A 12,175-nucleotide genomic window follows, 5' to 3' on the forward strand; every position below is an offset into this window, starting at 1 on the left:
TTCTCCTTTCCCTGTTGCTCACTGATGGGAAGAAGATAAACACTCTGAGCATACTAGTGCCATTGTAGAACTGACGATTCAAAGGGCTCTTCCAAATGCTGAGATGTGCAGGAAAAATTACAATAAATTACAGTACTCAACACAGATTGAATTACTAAATAAAGCAGCCCCATTACAGTCTGCAGATACCTCATATGGCTGCAATTGCAGTATGAAATATAGCCTGAAATAGTAAAATTACCTGTGGAGACACAGTTTTCATATCAATTAGCTGGTAAGAGAACGCAAACCACAAGCTGTTAGCTCTTTGATAAATAAAGTATGCAAAAAACAGCTATACATATTTTTCAACAACTGCCATTGGAATTCTGTGTATATTTCATTTGTCTCCAAATAAAATTACTTAGATTAAAAAAAAAAAAAAAAAACAGAGTAAAATGGACAGTATTAGAATTTATTAGCACAATCAAGCCTATTTTCAGATAACATGTAAAAGAAAAAGAATTAATGTGATAAAGGCAAATGTTCAGCATATTATCCCAAAAACCACAAATCTCATAACAAAAATTATGTGTGTGAGCAAAGAAGGTGTGGGTGAAACAAGGAAGTCACTTAGTTTACTACAGCAGAAGTAATTTCATATTCTAATTTAAAAAAAACCCAACATCTTACTTCAGGGATACCTAGATAATACAGAATCAGCAACAAAATACAGAATAAATTGTAATTTAAAACACCCTATCTTCTCCTTATGCAATCTTTTTTCCTTATTGCCATTTTAATCTGCAAGACATCGAACACCAGAAGCTGGAAAGCAGCCCTGCTGCTAGTGTAGTGGCAGCAGCTCCTACTGTGGAGGGCAGTGCTCCCACAAAATCAGGGATGTTTACTTAAAAATGGAAGGTAAGTCCTCCACTCTGGCAGCAAATGCTTCTCCTGTGGGAAACTGTAGTTTGTAAAAGTTCAATGCCAGGTGATAGAATTTGCAGAGCAGAGAAAAGCTGGAAGCTCCAAACAGTGCCTGGAGCAGACGTACTCCGGCAGGGCATTCCACTGCCTCCTCCCCAGGGACAGGCTCGATGCCAAGAGTTGAAACCACGCCAGAGCATGACAGCCTACAAAAGTGTAGACTGGCAAAAGCAGAGCAAAAATACGTCAAATAGTGGCTGCATGAGGATCCATAGAAAGGTAACACACATTTGTCTCACGATAGAAAGATCTGTGTCTTTCCACAGTCTGATTGCTGAGTAATCCTTTATAAATTCACATTTCCACTGAACTCTATTCTCTCTGATGGTTGCAGTTCTCCTCAGTTTTCTCTGAAACTGTGCTTTCCTTTAAACAGTTTCTTAGTACCTATGTATAACATATTTTTTATTATCTTCAAAAGCTTTGCAATGGATAAGAAAGAAGGGCAAAGGAAGATTTTTGTCACTGGAAAAGACAAAGAGGGCAGATTTGAGTCAAACTCCCCTCCCCATCCTTCTCCCACCCCTTTCCCCCATGAAGAAGACTAAGGTTCCAAAATATAACTGGTAGAAGGTATTATAATAGGAATTCTTGGTTCCTTATGATCCCAATAAGAAAGGCACTCAGGCACAGTAAAGTGCACAGTCTGTGGGATGCAGACAGCCATCCAAAGTGCAAGCAAACATTACTCTCAAACACTGCCCAACAGTTTCTGAGAAACCAGAAGAAATTAAATGTGAAAATAAGAACAGAGTAATGTTGGAAAGAGCTGCTTTCCCAGTTCCTTGGTCTCCTTGTTTATGCCAGTATCAGGGAAGAGGGGCAAACACCATGTACTGGTCTAGGCACAAAGTGTAAGCAGAATCCTTGCTCACCTCTTTTTTGGGACAAACATGGATATGAAACTTGTTTGTCTTGCTTTGTTTGCAGTACTACACTTGTAGCTTTTGAATTTCAGGAGAAGCATCTGTTTCCCCCAGGTCCAATGCCCTAATGAGGCAAAGTTACGAAAGAGCAGATGTCTGTTGGTGACTGCCCATGCTGACCAAAATTTGCAGCTACTCTCAGGCTGATTCTGCAACCACTTTTGCACTAACAATTGATATATTAAGCCCCCCTAAAAATAACCCAAGTGTTTGCAGCTGGGGGCACTCTGGAGATGTTGTAGTGCCCCATCCATGATTACTGTCAGTACCAAACTTTCTTTCTTCCATGAGCTTCTCTACTTTGGATGTTTTAAACCATCTTGCCTGTCTTGGCAAGTGGTTTTTCCCATTAGGGTAGCTTGCATAATATGGAAACTGAGCAGTTTCAGATGTTGAATCGCTGTACCTGTGCACAGAAACTGTTGTGGTGAGCATGTTGCATATGTAGGCATATGAAATATAGACTGTACAAAGAAGACAAATAAAGTGCATGGGAGAAGAAAACAGAAACACCTGTATGCCCCTTTTCCAGAAGACCTGGTGTAACAAAATGTTTTTTGAGAAAATCTTGGACACTATACAAGGGAATGGCTTTTTTTGCTGGGTTGGTTTTGTCCTTCCTGGACAATTTCCACAGGGATAAAACAAATTGAACCATAGCATGCAAAGGACTGTGGGTGCCCAGGAAAATTCTTCATGGAAGCCTCAAAGATGTGCTTGAACAACTGCTGAGTGATAGCTGGAACTCTAATGTGAATATTTGAAAATGGGAGAATAAGAAAAGTCATATATATGACAGCTCTTCGCACACAAAACCTGTGCCCTCAGATAGTAATGGTTTGATGAGTATGGATAAAGTGAAAGCTACAGCAGCACAGCTCACAGAATAGGGAGCATGGAACAAGATGAGAGGAAAGCTCCTTCATATCTTCAGATTTTCCCATCCTCATTGCTGCTATAATATCCTCATTCTGAATTGGGAAACTAAAAGCCTCTCCAATTTTTAGGCTCTGCACATACATCCCTGCATTTCAGCAAGGCAAACAACACTGTTAAGGGTAAAGTAGCTCCCCTTCCTTTTCACAGAGGGTGCACCTACTGCTGTATGCTCCGCGTCTCAATAGGTACAAATTTGGATTTCTATTATCCACCCCTATGGCCCTCGCAGATGCCAGATTTGCTCCTTTACTGCTCACCGAGTCTATTATTTAATGAAGAGTAATAGCTTTTTACAATTGAATTATATTTTATATTGTGCATTATATTTCTCTAATAGACCATGAATGTTCTTGCAGACAGATTCTGTAGTTTGTTCACCTGCCATAGTTACAAGGTATGGAAGATCTATGGGAATGGCCTGTGCAAGTACCATGGGCCTTGTTGCCGTGACCTGCACAGAATGAAAATTAAAAGCTGATTCTTAGTCATTCTTTAAATACCACTGTCTGGTTTAAATAAATTTCTGAATACCTGAATACACTGAGGTCAGGCTTACAGCCCAGGATTTCCTAACCGCTCCTCAAATCTCTTCCTCTTCCATGCCCATCTTCAGGCCTCTAAGTCATCTCAACATTGTTGCTTTAAATTTTTACATCAAAATGTAGTTTTAGCAAAACGTACTTTTCCCTCAGAGCCCTTCTCCCCTCCTCCTGTACACCTATGCTGTGGACCCTCATAGTCTGGCATCAGGTAAAGTACTGTAGTCTCACCTAGGCAGAGAAATGGATGTGGCTGTGCTTCTAATAAGGACAAGCCATATACCACACCAGGCTCTGCACTCCAGGAATATATTTCTGCATTTTGTCAGACCAAAACACCTTTCAGTCTTGAAAACTAAACATAAGGTTTTGAGCTTGTTCTAATCTAACGTGGAAAAAAATCCATTTCAAACCCCTCTCAATAGAATGACCATCCTGCAGCTGGCTTTGCTTGGAATTACATTATTTTGTCAAGGCCGGATGGCCACTGTTCTTGAGGAACTTCCCTCTGTTCCAGTGCACAGATGCTGCAGTGAATTGTTGCATATCTAGCAGACCTTCAAGAGTTAGCCCAGCATCCACCTTTCCCTTCGTGGTCAGTGGGAGTACTGTGTTAGAGTGCTTCCAGCACTGACAGTGCCTCACTGCTGAGAAGAGAAGGCTACAGCAAAATCTTAAATAAGTAATTTTTGAATCAGGTTTCACTTCAATAAATAAAGGTTTACTTGCTGCAGATAGAATACCAGCTTAATGTTGGTCTGCTCAACATTTCAAGGTGCAATGAATCAAGAGGTCGAGACAAAAGGCAGTGACTGAAAAGATGACTCCTTGAAGGCAACAGTGGGAGTGTCTCAAATTGTGCAATATATATCACCAACACCTCAGGGAGCTGTTTAGGTTCAGCTGGCAAGCTGGATTATTACATGCCTCTTTGAAGTTTGTGGGGTAAGTATTTCTCTGAGAAAAGGTAATTTCTAATATGTATTCTTTAAGACGGAAAAAAATTATATTATGCTTAAGAACCTTAAGGTAAGTATAAGGCAGGTATGTAAAAAGACAGCATATACAGTAGTTTTGCCTTGCCTTCTCAATATATCTTATAGAGCTTGACTGTCAAATACTTTTAGGTGTGCAAAATATGTGGCTTGTGCACCACAGCGTTGAGTAGAAATAGTTCTTTTTCATTTAATACCTGTTGTTACATTAAAACTATCCTTTTATAATTTTAATAATTGGGAATAAAGTAATTTCTCTTTTCTCAATCTCATTCCCTGACAAAACTTTTATATATATATATATATATATATGCATGGTTGTGCTAAAAAGCGTTAGTAGAGATTAAATATCTAAAACAGGACCACAGAAAAACCCTAAATTTATGTGTCAGTTTCTAAGCAGCTGTCTTACAGAAAAAAATACTCTTATTATTGCTATAAATTACAGAAAGGAAACCTTCAAATTTGTGGCTGGTTGTACTAAGCAACAGTAAGAAGTACACAAAGAGTGTAGTGAGTTGACTACATTTGATGTAAAGATCAAGAGCAGCAACAGAAGAAATGAAATATTAAGTTTGCATTGCCTCAAACACTATTCAAAGCCCTCTGGATGGCCATAGGGAAACTCATTCATTCAATGTTATATTTATCATATTGAAGGGTGGATGAAACTTTCTACTTCCTAAAAGGCAAATACGAGATACTATCTTGCTGATAGTATCTTGTTGAAAGAAATCAATCACGTGTTTGTATGTAAATGGATCAGGAGTTATAATATTTCTAATGATCACAGAATTTGTAGGCTTCACATCATTCACTGCTTCAGCATCCCAAAACCAGCAATGAACTGGCAGTTCATTGGCAGTGCTTTTTAAAACAAGCATGACGTATTGAGACCATATGACCAAAGTCATATTTCTCTTTGCTTTAGGTAACGCTGATTTCACAATGGGCTCCATCAGTGCAGCAAACGCAGAATTTTGTTTTGATGTATTCAAAGAGGTGAAATTTCACCATCCCAACGACAACATCTTTTACTGCCCCCTGAGCATGATTGCAGCCTTGGCCATGGTCTACCTGGGAGCAAGAAATAACACTGAGTATCAGATGGAGAAGGTGAGTTACACAAATGAGTACAAACTCTCTTCGATCCCATTCAAAGAGGCAGCAGATTATCCATTTCTATCCTCCAAACCTGCCTAACAAAAGAATGGATTTCCAAATCCTGGAGCTATTTTTCACTTATTGCATTTCCCCATGAAGGGCAAGAACAGCCCTTGGTTTTCAAGAGCCGCTCTGGAGGATGGTTAAGGTAGGTCTCTTGCTTCAGCTTATATTATCTCAGAGACTTGATTCCTTCCAGGTGGAAAGGACAACTTGAAACATACAAAAGATGAAACGTTTGGAAAACCAGAGTCATAGTTATAAATACAATGCTGTAAGGCTGTAGCTGATTTATGGACAATGTTATCAACTGGAAAAGAAGGGATCTAAGCTGAAGATCACAACCACAAATTTTCGGTGCAGTGTCTGGTTTAAAGCTCACATGAAATTTCTCAGTTCATCTATGTGCTAATCAGACTTGGTTAGTGAAAACCTACAGTTTCAGCACAAACATCAGTGACTGTCAGTGGACTTCACATACCTAATTTCTACTTTCAATTGCAGGTTCTTCACTTTGATAAAATTGCAGGACTTGGAAGTATCCAGACCAAGGTACAGAAATCTAAGGTACATTGATTTCTTTTCACATTCTTTTCCTGAGAATAGACTGTTCTGATTGTGCTTTTAGTAGTTTCAACACTTTGCCAAACCTTTGCTAATTCTCTTAATTTAAGAGATGTAAGTTAAAAAAAAAAAAAAAAAAATACCACAAACCACCAAAGCCCAAAGAACAACAGCAACCAAACAAGTGTCAAAAAAACAACCACCAACAAAAACGAAGGAACAAAAAACCCCCTGGAACACCACCAGAAAAAGAAGACAGGCTGCACATATTGCAAGTGACAGGACAGGATAGGATGCTTTAGGCACCAGAACTCCACACCTGCAAGTGCTGTTGGGGTCCAGCACATGAAAGGGTCTCAGTACCTGAAGCCAGGGTAGAGTAGGCAGACTTGCAGCTGAGACTCCAAAGTAGGACAGGAAGATGCCTCAGTAGAAAACAGCCCAGAATCCTCAAAGCCTCTTGCAAAGCTACAGGGACTTTTCCAGCCTCCAATTCCCACTGCTACTCCAAGAGAAGCATGAGGGGTCCCAGCACCTTGATACCACCTGTATGCTTCTGTAAAGATAACAAAAGCCATGGAGCCTGGTCTGTCCCCATTCACTTGGGATCCAAAACACAAGGTCGGATTTAAAAAAAAGATGAGACCTTTTTTTTTTTTTTTTTTTTTTTTTTTTTTTTTTTTTTTTTTTTTTTTTAAATAAAGATGGTATCTAAAGCTAGAGGATTTAGCAACGCCTTAAGCATTTAGGAAAAAAAAGAAAAAAAGAAAGCTATGAAAATGCAAGCAGCACCTGGGAATTAGAGGTTCTGTACCTATGACAAGTCACTAATTTCAATAATTAACCTCTAGAGTGAGTGGTGTCATAGGCTGTGAATGAATTAGACTTCATTAGCTGCTCAGACTGAACATCCCTCCCATAGAACTCTTGGGCTCTATTACCCAGGTTCATTTGCAGATGTTCAAACACTGTGTGTTTTCCCACGTTATTTATACCTTACAAATAATCCTCTTTCTCATAAAATAACCTAACAGCTGCACTTTTTTGTCTTCTTATCTACAACTCAGTGTGGAAAGTCTGCGAATATTCACCTACTGTTTAAAGAAATTCTCTCCGATATCACTGCACCAGAAGCCAATTATTCACTGCACATTGCCAACAGACTCTATGCTGAAAAGACAAGTCAGATCCTACCGGTAAGTGATCTCTTGCTAAACCCTGTAAAATTCTGTAATCTGGGAGGACTGGCCAGAGTAGGTGAGTAGTTAATCCAATAGTCCCTACTGGTGTGCATCTACATGGCTTTTTCCTTTGCCATGGCCCTGGCTACAGTCTAAATGAAAAGCAATTTGAGGCAAAAAATTGGTCCTATTAAAAAAAGAATGGAATAATAAACAAAGTTATTAATAATAGAAATCCTTCACTCTCCACTTGGTCCCCCAAAGCATTTCATTTTAATTGGTTCATTGGGGTTTTTAGAAAATAATTTGAATTTGGCACATTTCTTCACATGAAAACTTACCTCAAAAATAAATTTTGAAAGTGTCAAAATTTTTATTTCTTCCAAAGCAAAAGATACACATATTCTAAATCAAAGGAACCTCTTATCTTTAAAAATAAGGAAAAATGCTTTAAAAAAAGGAAGCGGACTTAAAGATGATAAAACAGTCTAAAATAAACCTGTAAAAAGGGGGTTTGGATCAGGCTTTTTTCCAGAAATTCTTAAACATTTTTAATACATGCTTTTAACTGGTCACATAGTAAAGATATCAGATTTGAAATCGTCATGAAACAAAATAATTTTTCTGGTCCAGTTTTAGCCAATTCTTTCAGGAAGTAAGCAATGAGAACACCTTAACCATGCCATCACTATAAAACTCTTATTAGCCATATTTTATTTCACTTTCATATTGTTTTTTAAATATTACTAGCTCACTGGCTACAATTAAACGGTGTCTTTACAGATCTACTTGAAGTGTATGAAGAAACTCTACAGATCTGGTCTAGAGACGGTCAACTTCAAAACAGCATCAAATCAAGCCAGGCAGCGCATTAATTCCTGGGTGAAAAATCAGACAAATGGTAAGTCAGAAAGATTATACAATATACTTCTCTCTGACCACTGTATTTTAGCAATTTCTGAAAAGACTAAACATTAGAGGAGAAATTTCCTCCTCCTGTCCCCATTAGTGGATATTTTCTGTGGAAAGGGATGACTCTATTGCACCTGTGTGGCAGTGACAGAGTGTTTTAAATACATCTGGCAAAGGCAGAGGTGCCACAATATGCACACTTAATATGAACATTTTATACGCACAGGTTCTGTGTCTGGAGAGATTAACTCATGCAAGGGTAGTGCCATCTTCTCTAGAATATTGGCATATTTTTACAAGGATGTGTTGGATAGGTAAGAAGTGAGCTTCCAGGGAAGAAAGCAGTGCACACTAAGTTAAGAGAGGGAAATAAATGATTCAGAATCCTGCATGCAGGATTTATTGTGTTGAGGTGGGCAGAAAAACCTATAGTGAATTGTGAGAAACAAACACATTGAGAAAGAGAAAATCCATGTTGGTTCCTCCATCTCCCTTTCCTTCTTTTCTATATAAATACTTCCTTTTTCCAACCACTGCTTAGAAATGTTCCTGGGAATCTATAACACTCTTGAAACTACCTGTCTTGCCGCAGAAATGTCTCGCCTGATGCCAGCCTTTCAGTGCATTATTAAATCATCATCAGGAACCTTAATTCCATGTGCAGACTTCTGGAGAAGGAAAAGTCAAGTGAAGGAGCAGTATATTAATTGATTTCTAAAATGCAAGACTACTGCTACGAAACTTACCACTCTGTGCCCTACCTCTTTCTTAAAGGACAGATCCAGGATTTCCTTGAACCAAGCTCTGTTAATCCTCAGACTGCGCTGGTCCTTGTGAATGCCATTTACTTCAAAGGGATATGGAAGACGGCGTTTGAAGAAGAACACACTCAGGAAGTGCCCTTCAATGTGACAGAGGTGGGGGGCACAGACACAGCTACTGGCCAGATACGTATTTGTTGTGTTTACTGTTCTGTTGTCATTGGCTGAGTGATTTACCTGGGTGTCTCACTGTCAGATTTACAACAGCTGTGTCTGCCAGAGCAAACCAGCAGATGAGACAAAAATGGAGACACAAGTTTTCTCCAAAGGCAGCATGACTGAAGATCGAGTCCTGTCCTTTCAAAGGCCTTGTCCATTTGTCTGACCAAAGAAAAAGATTGCTTCCACATCACATGGTCTCAGTGTTTTTGCATTTTTGTTTTTGCAGCAAGAGAGCAGACCCGTGCAAATGATGCATCAGAACAGCACTTTCAAAGTGGCAAGAGTGCCTGAAGACAAAATTAGGGTCCTGGAGCTTCCGTACACCAGTGGAGAGCTGAGCCTGTTGGTGCTGCTGCCTGATGACATCTCTGGGCTGGCACAGGTATGGCCCTGGCAGGGCAAGCAGAAGAGTGATGACTTCAGCGCAGCTTGGCTGCTGTCAGACCTTTTGCTGTCCATTGACATCCCAGCTGCCCCCCAACCCAGCTGTGTGGGGCAGGCAGGGAAACACAAAATCTGCCCAGGTGCTCAGGCAGAGCCTCTTAGGAGGGTCCTGAGCTCAGTTTTATAAAATGAAGATAAAGCAGTGGACTGCTGCTGCAGCCTTGCAGAAGAGGATGTATTTATGGGCAGTGGTATAAAATTACCTATCTGTACTTAACACAGTCTAAAATAGATGAACAATTACTCCTATTTCAGTAACATTTTTAAATTATAAATTAGAGTTATTACAGATGTAGAAGAGTGAATCTTTTAGGTGCTACCAACTGTAGGTAAATTTTCATGGCCTTGTTTTTGCTAACTTTCACAAGCTGACTAATTTGCTGGGATGTGAAACTGTTGGGTTGTACCTTATGAGACACAAGATTACTTGGACAAAGGAGGATGTGTTAAATTGGTAAAGAACTGTATAAAAGGAGAGTGACACAGGCAGTACTGGAAAGGCAAATAATAAAATACCAGAAGGATGTCAAAAGGAAGAACTTCAGGAACCATTCTGGTTTTAATTTTATGATAGCCTTGACAGAAATGAATGGTAGGAAGAAGTTGGATTTGCATCTCAGGTATTTAATATCCTGCCTCTCTTTGCAGCTTGAGAACAAAATCAGCTTTGAAAAGCTTGCAGAGTGGACCAGTTCCAAGGTGATGGAAAAGAAGAAGGTGAAAGTGTACCTCCCACGCATGAAGATTGAGGAGAAATATAACCTCACGTCTGTCTTGACATCCTTGGGTATGACCGACCTGTTCAGCCCCTCAGCCAACCTCTCTGGCATCTCTTCAGCAGAGAGCCTGAGGATATCTGAGGCCATCCATGAGGCATACATGGAAGTCACTGAAGAGGGCACAGAGGAGGCTGGATTGGCAGATGACACAGAAGACATCCAATATTCCTCTGAGTTTGAAGAGTTTAGGGCTGACCACCCATTCCTTTTCTTGATTAAACACAATCCAAGCAACCTGATCCTCTTCTTTGGTAGATATTGTTCTCCCTAAGGAGAAAAAGGGCTGGACCTAATGTTTTCCTACCCTCAAGAAACAGATACCCTCTACTCTAGTACTGTAGTATAACCTCATCTCTTCAATATTTTCTTCAAGTGGAAAGTCATGCCCTTTCCTGAAGCTTCCATAGCAAAGACACACCTGCAGGTGAGGAAACATCAGCAAGTGTGTTTGCTCCTTTCCCTTCTCAGACTGGTTTCAGTGTTGATTGAGCCAAGCAAAGACTAAGCCCACAGAGAATAGAGGCCCTCTTAGCAGGAAGGGGTCACATGATTTTCACTTGAAGAAGTAGTTGCAGACAGGGCTCCAAGCCTTTGGTATTCCATTATGTGGAAAGCCGTGGGCTATGCTCATCCCATTCCCTGGTACTATCCTGCTAACAGATCCATGCAGTTTCCAAAACACTGGCTTTGACATCTCCAGTTTGGAGGAGAAGCTTGTGGACAAGATTCTGCTATGCAGGGTATTAATTGGTGCCTATGTAATTTTTTTCTCTCTCTCTCTTTTTTTTTTTTTTTTTTTAACTTATCTGTTGGTAAATGATGCACGTATCCACTATGACCAGAGCTGTCCTCTCACCATGAGTACCTCACGTAATAATGAATTTCTTTCAGAGGTTCTCCAAAGTCATGGAGAGTTTCCCTTCCACTTCAGAATGTTCAAAGAGATCTAACTTTGTCTAGGTGCAGTTATGTCTTGTCACAGAGTACAGATTTAAAGCCTGAAACATGGATATCTGGATGATCCAGGGTGCAGAACGGCAAAGCAAAGGAGTTATCTGAATTCTTGTTTAAAACATTGGAAGTCACTTCAACTTTGATAACATTTTGATTTTTGTGAAAAATGCTGTAAGTGATGTTAAAGAATCTGATTTCTCCATGGGAGATTTGTGAAAAAACACAGCTTTTAAAATAATTCCTGTCTCTGTTGATCTTGCTTAACAAGTAAACTTCAATTTGCTCCTGGAAAGCTCTCAGTTGTTCAAAACTCAAGAACACTATTATTCCATGAATGTAGCTGGGCTTCTTTGTTTCTCTGGTAGTTCAAGGCTACATCTCTTGTTTTCAAGAAATATATGAGAATCCTAATTTTCTTTTTTTTTTTTTTTTTTTCCTATGTGTCCACTAGCATCTCCAAATATGGATCTATTGGCACAATATTATGACCTGTTTTCATTCTAATCATATATTACTGATTTTGATTCACATAATTGATTTTTTCTTTCTTAACACAATAAAAGAAAGTCACAAATGCTTGTCATGAAACTATGTGAACTTTCTCAATTTTCTGGAAGAGTAACTTATAAAATATTATTACACTGGTAACTGTTGTGAGCAAAATGGGATTTAGTACAAAATCCTCCAGTTTTTAGAATGAATAAAGTATATAGATATGAAGTTTCCTACCCATTTATAAAATAAATGAATGCACACATCTAGAGTTTGATTCCTGTCTGTAGTACTGATTACCAAGAAAAAGCCCAGTGAAATATTAGCTTGTTCT

The 12,175-nt window shown here is 39.3% G+C and overlaps 1 protein-coding gene across 1 annotated transcript; it reads left to right on the plus strand.

Annotated features, from left to right (window-relative positions):
- Nucleotides 1-5,316: 5,316 nt before the first annotated feature.
- On the plus strand, nt 5,317-10,666 carry LOC120753389 (ovalbumin-like). The gene is made up of 7 exons (XM_040065548.2): nt 5,317-5,484; nt 6,037-6,084; nt 7,164-7,292; nt 8,061-8,178; nt 8,964-9,106; nt 9,399-9,554; nt 10,265-10,666. The coding sequence occupies exons 1-7, from the start codon at nt 5,317-5,319 to the stop codon at nt 10,664-10,666; spliced, it is 1,164 nt and encodes a 387-aa protein (XP_039921482.1).
- Nucleotides 10,667-12,175: the final 1,509 nt, after the last annotated feature.

Source organism: Hirundo rustica, chromosome 1, assembly GCF_015227805.2.
Source record: "Hirundo rustica isolate bHirRus1 chromosome 1, bHirRus1.pri.v3, whole genome shotgun sequence".
NCBI lineage: Eukaryota > Metazoa > Chordata > Aves > Passeriformes > Hirundinidae > Hirundo > Hirundo rustica.

What these genes read in the sequence shown, in the direction of transcription:
- LOC120753389 (XM_040065548.2), top strand. Translation starts at nt 5,317, where the DNA reads ATGGGCTCCATCAGTGCAGCAAACGCAGAATTTTGTTTTGATGTATTC. An exon ending in AGACAAGTCAGATCCTACCG is followed by an intron (nt 7,293 to 8,060) that starts GTAAGTGATCTC and finishes GTGTCTTTACAG; the next exon opens with ATCTACTTGAAGTGTATGAA. An exon ending in ACATCTCTGGGCTGGCACAG is followed by an intron (nt 9,555 to 10,264) that starts GTATGGCCCTGG and finishes CTCTCTTTGCAG; the next exon opens with CTTGAGAACAAAATCAGCTT.